Here is a 13906-nt window from a genome sequence, read left to right as displayed (position 1 = left end):
GAAGGCTTTGTTTGCTTTATCAGATTTATTGTTCCCTTTGAAATTATAGTCCTCCTGTAGGCTACATGCCTACACAACTTACACATTATAGTCCTCCTGTAGGCTTCATGCCTACACAACTTACACATTATAGTCCTCCTGTAGGCTTCATGCCTACACAACTTACACATTATAGTCCTCCTGTAGGCTTCATGCCTACACAACTTACACATTATAGTCCTCCTGTAGGCTTCATGCCTACACAACTTACACGTTATAGTCCTCCTGTAGGCTTCATGTTTACACAACTTACACATTATAGTCCTCCTGTAGGCTTCATGTTTACACAACTTACACGTTATAGTCCTCCTGTAGGCTTCATGCCTACACAACTTACACGTTATAGTCCTCCTGTAGGCTTCATGTTTACACAACTTACACATTATAGTCCTCCTGTAGGCTTCATGCCTACACAACTTACACATTATAGTCCTCCTGTAGGCTTCATGCCTACACAACTTACACATTATAGTCCTCCTGTAGGCTTCATGCCTACACAACTTACACATTATAGTCCTCCTGTAGGCTTCATGCCTACACAACTTACACGTTATAGTCCTCCTGTAGGCTTCATGTTTACACAACTTACACATTATAGTCCTCCTGTAGGCTTCATGCCTACACAACTTACACATTATAGTCCTCCTGTAGGCTTCATGTTTACACAACTTACACATTATAGTCCTCCTGTAGGCTTCATGCCTACACAACTTACACATTATAGTCCTCCTGTAGGCTTCATGCCTACACAACTTACACATTATAGTCCTCCTGTAGGCTTCATGTTTACACAACTTACACATTATAGTCCTCCTGTAGGCTTCATGCCTACACAACTTACACATTATAGTCCTCCTGTAGGCTTCATGCCTACACAACTTACACATTATAGTCCTCCTGTAGGCTTCATGCCTACACAACTTACACATTATAGTCCTCCTGTAGGCTTCATGCCTACACAACTTACACGTTATAGTCCTCCTGTAGGCTTCATGTTTACACAACTTACACATTATAGTCCTCCTGTAGGCTTCATGTTTACACAACTTACACATTATAGTCCTCCTGTAGGCTTCATGCCTACACAACTTACACATTATAGTCCTCCTGTAGGCTTCATGCCTACACAACTTACACATTATAGTCCTCCTGTAGGCTTCATGCCTACACAACTTACACATTATAGTCCTCCTGTAGGCTTCATGCCTACACAACTTACACATTATAGTCCTCCTGTAGGCTTCATGCCTACACAACTTACACATTATAGTCCTCCTGTAGGCTTCATGCCTACACAACTTACACATTATAGTCCTCCTGTAGGCTTCATGCCTACACAACTTACACGTTATAGTCCTCCTGTAGGCTTCATGTTTACACAACTTACACATTATAGTCCTCCTGAAGGCTTCATGTCTACACAACTTACACATTTAGAGCTATATCATTCATACCTGTATGTTAAAGAATTACTCGTCTTTTATGAATTTTGCAAAACAATGTTGCTGTAATTTTCAGAATTGTTGGGAAGTGCAAAGATAATCATACAAGCTGCCTTGAAGTCGAGTGGGACAAAACTGGTACATGTAATCGTTTAAACGTTTAATTTTTCTACCAAATAACTAAAAATTGTTCTATATGATATGCTTTTTAAACATTTTAGATTAAAATGTTTTATTAGCTCACCTGAGCACAACGTGCTCATGGTGAGCTTTTGTGATCGCCTTTTGTCCGTCGTGCGTTGTCCGTTGTGCGACGTCAACATTTGCCTTGTTCACTCTCTATAGGCCACATTTATTGTCCAATCTTCATTAAATTTGGTCAGAAGATTGGTTTCAATGATATCTTGGATGAGTTTGAAAATGGTTACGTTTGTTTGAAAAACATGGCTGCCAAGGGGTGGGGCATTTTTCTTTACTGTGAAAGCATTTATTTTCGACAGCACAAAATTTCGTCATTTTTATAAAAATGACCATTTCGTCAGCACTTAAATTTGCCGATTTCTGATTTTGAATTAAAAAAAATGCGTCAGTCAATATCCGATTTGTGTGTAATACATATGCGGGAACACACTTGAGAATTACTGCAGGAGGAGGGGCCTGTTTGTCACATGCCAATTAACTAGTCTTTTGTTATCAAGGGACAGTAATGGACCCTCTTAATGAATGCCATTCACACGTTCATTGTTATGATTAGCGGACAAGTGGGATTGAATAACCGTTAACGAGTGTTTTTAACAACGAAACCAATTGCCAATTAGTCTTATTCTATTATTATAATTGAATAAAATGCTTTTTTATTCTGATATCAACATTAAAATTATAAACTCTATGTGTGTGTTTGTTCTTAAAAAGTAAACTACCGGTATATAAATCAATAATGTCAATAATTTAAAAATAAATAAATTGATACATATAAAATAGTAATAAGTGTGGTTAAACGCAAACAATCAAACAACAAACAGCAATTAAAATATTCTTTATTAATTTGTGATAAATACGCATGTTGATCACACATCGTCATCTTTTCATTTGGTTTATTGTCTTTCATCGGCATTCGCTGCGTGATGGCTAATATGCTACACCCCTGAAAAACACAATGCACCTAATGGGTAATAAAGTTATAAACAATAAGCGCTAATTCATTACCATTCTACATAAACGAAGTCAACGCATTCGATACAGCTGTACTGCACACGCCTTTTAAAGAAGTGTAACGTGTCAGTTAAGTACCTTGTGTAATCTACATCCCTTTGTGTCAAAACCGGATTAATCTTGATTACGAAACAGCAGTGAATGTGTGCATGGATTATGTTGGAATTGCCTCATGTCTGCGGTAAAGTTTTAAAATATTGGTCAACTTAGTGTTTGTTTTTGTTCAAACATAGAGCATGATTGTTCGTTAGGATCTTAAATTCACCAATCGGTCGACTGACGAATTTTATGAAAATTAATGCTTGACATTAATAATGGTTTCACAGTATATGGCTATATATGGCTATAGTAAAATCTTGTTAACACTCTAGAGGCCACATTTATTGTCTGATCTTCATGAAACTTGGTCAAAAGATTCATCCCAATAACATCTTGGACGAGTTTGAAAATGATGCCGGTTGGTTGAAAAACATGGCCACCAGGGGCGGGGCATTTTTCCTTATATCGCTATAGTAAAACCTTGTTAACACTCCTGAGGCCACATTTATCTTCAGATCTTCATGAAACTTGCTCAGAAACTTTGTCCCACTGATATCTTTGATGAGTTCAAAAATGGTTACGTTTGCTTGAATAACATGGCTGCCAAGGGGCGGGGCATTTTTCCTTATATGGCTATAGTAAAATCTTGTTAACACTCTAGAGGCCACATTTATTGTCCAATCTAAATGAACCTTGGTCTGGAGATTCATCCCAAACATATCTTGGACGAGTTTGAAAATGATGCCGGTTGGTTGAAAAACATGGCCGCCAGGGGGCGGGGCATTTTTCCTTATATGGCTATAGTAAAACCTTGTTAACACTGTAGAGGCCACATTTATTTCCAATCTTGATGAAATATGGTCAGAAGATTTGTCATAATGATATCTTGGATGAGTTCGAAAATGGTTACGTTTGCTTGAATAACATGGCCGCCAAGGGGCGGGGCATTTTTCCTTATATGGCTATTTAAGGCTATAGTAAAATCTTGTTAACATTCTAGAGGCCACATTTATAGTCCGATCTTCATGAAATTCTGTCAGAAGATTCATCCCAATAATATCTTGGACGAGTTCAAAAATTATGCTGGTTGATTGAAAAACATGGCCACCACAGGGGCGGGGCTATTTTCCTTATATGGCTATAGTAAAACCTTGTTAACACTCTAGAGGTCATATTTATTTTCCGATCATCATGAAACTTGGTCAGAAGATTTGTCCCAATGATATCTTAGATTTGTTTTCGAAAATGGTTTTGGTTGTTTTAAAAACATGGCCACCAGGGGCGGGGCATTTTTCCGTATATGGCTATATATGGCTATAGTAAGACCTTGTTAACACTCTAGAGGCCACATTTATTGTCCAATCTTCATGAACTTTGGTCAGAAGATTTGTCTCAATGATATCTTGGATGAGTTTGAAAAAAATTATGTTTGCTTGAAAAAAATGGCTTCCAACAGACGGGGCATTTTTCCTTATATGGCTATAGTAAAATCTTGTTAACACTCTAGAGGCCACATTTACTGTCCGATCTTCACGAAACTTGATAAGAAGAATCATCCCGATAATATCTTGGATGTGTTAAAAAATGATGCTGGTTGGTTGAAAAACATGGCTGCCAGGGGGCGGGGCATTTTTCCATATATGGCTATAGTAAAACCTTGTTAACACTCTATAGGCCACATTTATTTTCCGATCTTCATGAAACTTGGTCAGAAGATTTGTCCCAATAATATCTTGTTATCTCAGGTGAGCGACTTTGGGCCTTTCAGGCCCTCTTGTTTGATCTATCTTTAGATTAAAAATACATAATTTATTTGTTTTTTTTTTTCATTTAGTGTTTGTTTACGTCATGTCATAGTGATTTAAATATGGATGCACTAACTTCAATGAGAGAACAAGATAAAAAATGTATAAAATTATGTTTATGTATTTCTTTTATATTAGAAAATAATGTTTTCAGTTGTCAAAATCAAATTTGAAGTGTGATAATTTCTATGTTTTATTCACATAATATCTCAACCCAACACTCATTTCTGTTTCAAGCAACTGCTTTTTCTTAAGGACATTTTTTCTTATTTCATAGTTTAAAAGTGTTTAAAACAATAATTGGTTTATTTTAATAAATCTTGTAAAATATAAGAATTTAATGGGCCCATCTATAGCGTTTTCCTCTTGCAGCTAGTCTCTCATTTCCCCTGTCTGGTATTTCAGATGTGAACACCTGGGCAGGTGAAAGTCATGCCACTGGGGTAAAGGTGAAGGTCACCAGAGAATTGCTGACTTTGCGATATCCTGCACTCGTTGAAAAATATGAGGAAGATCAAGTAAAGAGGCCTCCAAAAGGTAATGGTCTCTATTTAATTGAATACAATATTTAATTAAAAACATAAAAGAACCACATTAAAGATCGGTATAATAAAAATGTGTTACTTTCTTACACTTGCTTAAAAAAAACATATGATGGGAAGACCTGTGCCGAGCATCAGGAGGATGGTCAGGTGGTGCTCACGTAAACAGGCGTTTAGGAAAATAGTTTCCGCTATATGTTTTAAAGGGGCCTTTTCACAGATTTTGGCATTTTTTAACTTATTCATTAAATGCTTTATATTGATAAATGTAAACATTGGATCGTAAAAGCTCCAGTAAAAAATCAAGAATAAAATTAAAAAAAGGAAAAGAACATTGCCCGGAGCAGGTTTCGAACCAGTGACCCCTGGAGTCCTGCCAGAGTCCTGAAGTAAAAACGCTTTAGCCTACTGAGCTATTCCGCCGAGTACACATACTTGACGTATTTTATACATTATATAAGCAATCGTCGTAGTTTCACAAAATTTAACGACAAAAACAGAACTCTCCAAATTATTCAATCGTTTCGCGTTGCAACGCTTTATAATTTTTAGCTCATCTATTTTTTGAAAAAAAATTATGAGCTATTGTCATCACCTCGGCGTCGGCGTCCGGTTAAGTTTTGCGTTTAGGTCCACTTTTCTCAGAAAGTATCAATGCTATTGCATTCAAACTTGGTACACTTACTTACTATCATGAGGGGACTGGGCAGGCAAAGTTAGATAACTCTGGCGTGCATTTTGACTGAATTATGTGCCCTTTTTATACTTAGAAAATTGAAAATTTTGGTTAAGTTTTGCGTTTAGGTCCACTTTTTTCAGAAAGTATCAATGCTATTGCATTCAAACTTGGTGCACTTACTTACTATCATGAGGGGACTGGGCACGCAAAGTTAGATAACTCTGGCGTGCATTTTGACAGAATTATGTGCCCTTTTTATACTTAGAAAATTGAAAATTTTTGTTAAGTTTTGTGTTAAGGTCCATTTTATTCCTTAAGTATCAATGCAACACTTACTAACTACCGTAAGGGGACTGTGCAGGCAAAGTTATGTAACTCTGACTGGCATTTGGACGGAATTATGGGCCCTTTATACTTAGAAAATTGAAAGTTTGGTTAAGTTTTGTGTTTTGGTCCACTTTACCCCTAAAGTATCATAGATATTGCTATCATACTTGGAACACTCGCAAACTATCATAAGGGTACAGTAAAAGGACAAGTTGCATAACTCTGGATGTCATTTTTACGGAATTATGGCCCTTTTTTGACTTAGTAACTTTGAATATATGGTTAAATTTTGTGTTTCGATCCACTTTACTTCTTAAGTATCAAGGCTATTGCTTTCAAACTTCAAATACTTTCATGCTATCATGAGGTTACTGTACCTGGCAAGTTGAATTTTACCTTGACCTTTGAATGACCTTGACTCTCAAGGTCAAATTATTAAATTGCTCTAAAATTGCCATAACTTCTTTATTTATGATTAGATTTGATTGATACTTTGACAAAACTACTCTTACCTGACATACCACAATAGACTCCACCCAAACCATCGCCCGTGCCCCCCCCCCCCCCAACCCCCCCCCCCCCCCTATTTTTTTTTTTTTTTTTTTTAAGATCATCTCACAAATGACCACCACACCCTCACACTATACCCCCCCCCCACCCCACCCCCTCCCCAATTTTTTTTTTAAACGGTTAAAAAACAAAACTATTTATTTTGATTATTTTATGTTTGAAATACCATCCAACCATCGCACCCAAGAATCCCCCCCCCCACCCCCCCCTCCCCCCACCCGAACCCCCCCCCCTATTTTTTTTTTTTTTTTTTTTTTGAAGATCATCTCACAAATTACCACCACACCCTCACACTATACCCCCCCCACCTCATCCCCCCATTTTTTTTTTTGAAACGGTTTAAAAAACACAAATATTTATTTTTATTATTTTATGTTTGAAATACCGTCTAACCATCGCACCCAAGAATCCCCCCCCCCCCCCACCCTACCCCACACCCCCTGATTTTTTTTTTCTTTTTTTCGCATTTTTGGAAGAAAATGTAATAAATGTCCACACCCCCACACAATGCACCTAATGCATCGCTCTTCACTCCACCCCTCCCTCCTTTGTGATTGAAAATGAGAGTCCCTTCACCTTTAAAAAGAAAATAGATGAGCGGTCTGCACCCGCAAGGCGGTGCTCTTGTTAGGTTTTAAAATCGTCAAAAGATGCATATAATGGCTATATTAGACCATGGTAAATGTTCAGTATTACTGTTTCCTCACAAATATCATAACTAAAACGAAAATTTGCGAATATGAAACAACCTTTTTCAATTTTGTCAATTTACCAAAGCGTGAAAAGATCCCTTTAAAGTTTGTTTTCAAAAGTTAAAATCAGATTATCATAAAACTTAAATGATAATGTTTATGGGCGATAACTAGCCAGATCGCATGAACTTCAAGCACTTCAGAAGTATCGAACTTTTATTATAACAGCATTGGCACAATCAACCTTGTCCTTTCTCTGACTCAAGTAGTTTTGATTGTATATGTTTTATCTTCTAACTTGGTGAAAATGTCTATGGGCATAATATCTTGACCCAAATTTGTAACCAACCAGTTCGCCTGTTGCTTTTCTAAATAGTGGTCCTTGAATTGCTCTCAAAGAAGTGGTTTAATAAATTAAATTTGCATCAACCAATCCTGATGAAAGTTTCGATATTATTAAGCATCACAAAAGACCTAGCATAGAATTGAACTTGGGGCTGATAAGGTCAAGGTCACTTTCTTTAAATAGAAAAATTGATTCTCCTTAACAACTTCATTTTGTATTGAGGTATTGCATTCAAAATTTGTGTGTAGGTAACTTAAATAAAGACCTTGGTTTGGATTGAAGTTGGGCCGATCATGTCCAGGTCAATGTTATTCAAAATAGAAAATTGTTTCCCTTTGTATAAATTAGGTTTTGAATATGGTGTTAAATGGAAAACATATGCTTTGATAGCTTGCAGACCTAGCAGACATTTCATCGGACATATTTTGTTACAAGTTGGCACTCTCGTTCATTAGATGCAATCTTATTGTTATCAAAAATAGAAAGACAACTTGAAACAATTTCATAAACTCATTTACCACTTATATATTCTTGTAACTAAAAGTGAAAACTAAGTTTAAATGATGTTATAAAGGGACTTAATCTCATATTTTGCTTGTGCTCCCATCACCACCACTATTAATAAACTTTTCCAGTATCACGCTAAAAAGTGTTAGCTAGAAGCCATTCAACTTATACTTTATGCAGTATACCTTGATTTTTTATGTCATTTTTAGCTCGGCTGTTTTAGGAGAAAACCTGATGTATTCTCATAGCCAGCTCGTCATGTCCGAGTCCGTCGTGTGTCATCCAGGTCGTGCTAAAATTTTGTTAAGGTTTTTAACATTGGCTCTAAAATCAAAGTGCTTCTACCTACAACTTTGAAGCTTCACATGTAGCTGCACCTTGATGAGTTCTACACGCCACACCCATTTTTGGGTCTCTACGTCAAAGGTCAAGGTCACTGTGACCTCTCAAAAAAAAAATCTGACAAGCTTTCGCAGCCGAGCATGGCACCCGTTAGGCGGTGCTCTTGTTATTTCAACAAAATAATTATTTTAGCAAAACACTTAACTGACTGAGAATATATTTTCACTTTTATAAAAAAAACATAAATTTTCGAATTCTTAACAGGGAGCCGTAAGGGGAAGATTACAGCGGAGATACCTGGCCAAACAACCTTGCATCAATTTTTTGCAATCAAGAAGAAGAAACTTGATTTTTCCAGCTAAGATCGACTAGCTGTGGTCAACTGGGACTGATTATGTGGCTAGTGTATGGTTGGCTAATTAGCACGAAACAATTTACAACTATGCTGGGCTTCAGCTTTTGTAGACAATCAACAAAAAATGTGGCTAGTGTATGCTTTGCCAATTACTGCAATTAGTATCGATAATTTAAGGTTGTGCTAGGCTTCAGCTATTGTAGAAGATCAAATTATAACACACAGGCGGTCTAAGAGTTTACTTTTATTTTGCCACAAATGTTTGATTTTATGTTTGTTTACTGTCAGATATATGTGTCAGACGGATTTCTCTAACCAAATATGAAATTGTTGAATCTGCTAGAAATATCTGAACCAGATACAGCTTTTGCATGCTACACTCTTAATGTGGTGATGACTTGATGCCTAGATGGGACTTTACTTTTGTTAATGTTAAATTGATTTAGCAAACATATTTTCTGTTTCTACTTAGACTCAAACCTATGACCATAGGCATACTACACTATTGGGTGCTTATTGTTCTTATGATTATTCACAATTCAAGTCCCATTATTGAAAATACCTTTTACTCAGGAATAATAATTAGAATTTTTTGAATATTCATATCAATTATATTATTTATATTGGTAAAGTATTGTTTTGCGCTTAAATAATTATTGTATATAACTTCACTTTTCAAAACTCTAGTAAGCATTTTTGCGAAACCATTCTCTCCATGATTTAATTGTTTAGATGTTGTCAAAGGAAACATCGTGAAGTATTTATATATTTAACCAGGTTTTCCGAAGGAAAAAACTGGTTATTAGATAGGCGAATGTTGGCGGGTGGGCTGGCAGGCAGGCGGAACAAGCTTGTCCGGGCCATAACTTTGTCGTTCATTGTCAGATTTAAAAATCCTTTGGCACATTTGTTCACCATCATTAGACAGTGTGTCGCGCGAAAGAATTACGCCGATATCTCCAAGGTCAAGGTCACACCTTGAGTTCAAAGGTCAAAAATGGCCATAAATGAGCTTGTCCGGGCCATAACTATGTCATTCATTGTGAGATTTTAAAATCATTTGGCACATTTGTTTACCATCATGGGAAGGTGTGTCGCATGAAAGAATTGCGTCAGTATCTCCAAGGTCAAGGTCACCACGACTAAAAATATATTTATTTTGAAACAAAGGGGGTTAATTTTAAACAATCAGTTCAGTTTGGGTTGTCTCCCTTTATCAGACTTTTTTTCAAATTGAAAACCTGGTTTTGTGACAATTTTGTGCCTTGTTTATTTTTAGTTCACTTGAGCACACAATTATGTGTATCCAAACAGTAGGTAAGAGATCACATTATAGAAAAATCTTGTTATAACTCTAGGGGCCACACTCAAACTTGTTATCACTGAAGCATTCACATTTATGACTCAATTTTGATGAAACTTGGTCAGAATGATTATATTAACAATATCAAGGCTGAGTTCGAACTTAGTTTCAAAACTTGTTCCCAATCATAGAAAAACCTTGTAAACACTAAAGAGGCCACATTAATGACTTAATCTGGATCAAACATGGACACAGTGTTTAACTTGAAAATATCTATGCCATGTTTGATTATGTGTCACATATGTCCAAATACGATGTAATACGATCAATGCTCATTAAAACCTTGTTACTAAGCTAGAAACCACATTGTTTGGCTCAATCTTGATGAAACTTGGTCAGAATGTGTCTCTTGACAATATCTAAGCTGATAAAGAATCTTGGTCACATGCATCCAAAGACTAGGGCACAAGATCAAATCTTAGTAAACCTTGTCATAACTGTAGATGCAACATTAACAATTCAATCTTAAAAAAAAACTTTGTCAGAATGTTTATCTTGAATATATCTTGGCTGGGTCTGAATCTAGATCATGTGCATCAACAATTAGGTACACATGTCAAATCTTAGATCATTTTTGTCACCTCTATAGAGGCCTCATTTATTTTTATCTTGATGAAACTTGGTTAGCAGGTTGAAGTCTGGTCAAGTCTGAATCTGGGTAACCTGTGTCTAAAACAAGGTCACCACGACCAGGTCAAGTTTCAACAATTTGATTTCTTATAACTTAGATGAGGGCTTCAGGGCCATCATGGCCATCTTATTTACTTTTATATCATTTTAAATCAGATTTTAAAATGGGAGTCTTTTATGATCAAAATCTCTTTTTATTCCGGTCAATTGCCAATTACATTTTTATGTAGTAACGTATAAATCACTGGTGAGCCATTATCAGCTGTAATGATTGCTTTTAACAATCCTAGATCTTTTGTCATGTGCAGTACTGTTTGCTTATATTAGATAATCTTTTCAATAAGTTTTTTCACTTATGATATTTATGTTAATGATGTGATTGATTTATTCTGCAAATGTGCTGGTCACATGTTTATGCTGGGATGCTTATAGTGGTTGACCTGTCCGTCCTTCTTTCTGTCCATATGAGGTTAACCGAAATTGACCTTTACCTACTTTTAGGCTAATTGAGAAGGTGCAAATTATTGTTTAACTCAAGATAACTTGTTTGTCTAACATCAATAATGCTTCCTGCCAAGCTTTCAGACTTGCACCAACGATGACCCTGAATACTATCAACACACCAACATGACCTCACTTCATCTAAACTTTACAATAACCTGCTTTTGGACTTGACTTGAGATTGTCGGAACTCTTGGTAACCCGAACATAACTGAATTTGCCATAATATAAAATAACACTGCTAAAAATATTTGTTACTTGCAGGATGTTCTTTATGAAAATTTTCAGGAAATCTACATCACCCGACCACATTTTTAACTATGATCTACATTTGGACTAAAAATAATTCTTAATGATCAAATTCTTGGATAACCCCAAATCACGTGTTTCATATAACATTAATTATGTTTCCTACAAAACGTTCTTACATGCATGGATGATGTCTATGAACTCTTTTAAAACACCCATATTACCTGACCTCATTTTCACATTGACAATGACCTATTTTTAGCTCGGCTGTTTTCGTAGAAAACCCGAGGTATTGTCATAGCCAGCTCGTCGTGTCCGCCGTCCGTATCAAGGTTTGTTAAAGTTTTGAACATTTGCTCTAAAATCAACGTGCTTCAACCTACAACTTTGAAACTTCATATGTAGATGCACCTTGATGAGTTCTACACGCCACACCCATTTTGGGGTCACTAGGTCAAAGGTCAAGGTCACTGTGACCTCTTAAAAAAAAATTGTGTCAAGCTTTCATTTATTCAAAACTGCACCCGCAGCCGAGCCGAGCATGGCACCCGTTATGCGGTGCTCTTGTTGGACTTAGAGACTTAATCAGACAGTCCATATTCTTCCTTACCAAAATGATGCATTTCTTCTGACACCAAAACTGTTAGCTACAAAGCTGTGATTCTTGTATAGATGTTATATGATTATATTGACAAGGTCTCCACTTGGGGCATATGTGTTTGTTGTTGTAATTTTTATCATGATTTTTAACAATTTGCAAATTTGAGTGCATGTTAAAAAAAAAAATAATAAATATTAAAAAAAATCCATCACCAATTAATAAACATTCCTTTGGGGTTGCCTTATGTTTAACAATGTGAAAATTGAGTTTTCATGTTTTGTTTGTAACTTTTTTGTTTGTAACTTTTTGTGTACTCTAGGAATCTCAATAAGTATTTTGTAATGTACATTTATTATATACAAATACATTTTCAAATTAAATTTTGTTTTTAAAAGAAAACTGGACAGATTATGGATGGAAAATTTCCAAATGAATAAGACACATGTTGACCTATACTAGTCTATAAGTCATGGTAGGTTAATGTGTATTTCATATAATTGTTAGGGTGTGAGTAACATCATTTTCCTACAGAATGTTTAAAATGCTCTCTCTCAGACAACACATACTTTTTTTACCTTGGGAACAGGCTTAAGAGTGTCTTAATAAACCTTTGACACATTTGAGTCGCTAAAAAACTCTTGTTGCAGAATAATCCGTAATTAATTATTATTACGACGATGCCAATACAGTTTAACGGTGATTGGTGACGTCATCTACCTGACAATGTTGGCGTGACGTGGTGGGATAAGGACAGTGTCGATGTAATGTACAACCCCGTTAGTAGCCCCAATATCAGCCTTGGTCACGTGGGAGTTGGAGATCAATCGTACTCCGTCTGATGTCACTTGACAACCATCTTAATTATACCTGGAATGGTATTATGTAGTCACATTTGGAAGTCTAAAAATGATAAATGATCAAAAGTCGCACAGATATTTAAAATAACCATCACATTCAGTAATTGGCAAATATAACAAGACTATGGCCAAGCAATATATGTCCCCTACCGGCTCCACCATTGTCAGAAATTCCACCTTTGTGGGCGGGGCTGATTCCTTATTTGGCTATACAGAAACCTTGTAAACACTCTAGAGGCCACATTTCTAGGTCCAAATCTTACAAAAACCTTGTAAACACATGTAGAATTAGCATTACTTTCAAATGTTTGCATTGCAAAAAACCCATGCAAACGGACAGTACTCAATCAAAATTAATTATATGCTCACACTGCAAAAGTAAATAGAAGAAAACCAATCTAATATGCTCTAGAGTACTGAATTTTCAACTACCGGTAAGCAATAAACAAGGCCTTGTAAGAAATGGTGAGCGAACTAGGGCCATCTTGGCCCTCTTGTTTTTATATATATTTTGCCATAGCAACCAGAATTTTTGACAAAATGAAATGACGTGCATAATGTCCATATTGCCATCTATCCATGTTTCAAGTTTCATGAAAAACTATAAAGAACTTAAAGTTATTGCAGAATCCAGAAAACCACCTTTTTCAGCAGTATTTTTATGCCCTCCTTCGAAGAAGAGGGGGTATATTGCTTTGCTAGTGTTGGTCTGTCGGTCGGTCGGTCCACCAGGTGGTTGTCATACGATAACTCAAGAACGCTTGGGCCTAGGATCATGAAACTTCATAGGTACATTCATCATGACTCG

General features: G+C 36.2%; 2 protein-coding genes and 1 long non-coding RNA gene across 4 annotated transcripts in view; 2 read left to right on the top strand and 1 right to left on the bottom strand.

Annotated features, from left to right (window-relative positions):
* Positions 1-13906, top strand: part of LOC127875967 (flap endonuclease GEN homolog 1-like) — a 143981-nt gene that overhangs the window by 30992 nt on the left and 99083 nt on the right. The window contains exons 10-12 of one of the 2 annotated variants that reach the window (XR_008047532.1): positions 1558-1619; positions 4943-5074; positions 8807-9674. Coding sequence is in view for 1 of the 2 variants with exons in the window: in XM_052420754.1 (XP_052276714.1) it covers positions 1558-1619; positions 4943-5074; positions 8807-8904 (292 nt within the window). In the remaining variant the exon portion in view is untranslated. Of the gene's footprint in view, positions 1-1557; positions 1620-4942; positions 5075-8806; positions 12877-13906 lie in introns of those variants that run through there. The other variant, XM_052420754.1, reaches the window with a different exon arrangement.
* The window catches only part of LOC127875964 (uncharacterized), a 107533-nt gene that overhangs the window by 52699 nt on the left and 40928 nt on the right, over positions 1-13906 (top strand). The gene's annotated exons all lie outside the window — the stretch shown is intronic.
* LOC127875970 (uncharacterized) overlaps positions 12043-13906 on the bottom strand; it is a 100756-nt gene continuing 98892 nt past the window's right edge. Inside the window, exon 2 of the long non-coding RNA XR_008047533.1 lies at positions 12043-12117. This is a non-coding gene — a long non-coding RNA (uncharacterized LOC127875970). The remainder of the gene's footprint in view (positions 12118-13906) is intronic.

This window comes from Dreissena polymorpha, chromosome 4 (assembly GCF_020536995.1).
Source record: "Dreissena polymorpha isolate Duluth1 chromosome 4, UMN_Dpol_1.0, whole genome shotgun sequence".
Taxonomy (NCBI): Eukaryota; Metazoa; Mollusca; class Bivalvia; order Myida; family Dreissenidae; genus Dreissena; species Dreissena polymorpha.
The sequence above is the reverse complement of the archived record's forward strand: the minus strand, read 5'-3'. Positions and strand labels throughout refer to the sequence as shown.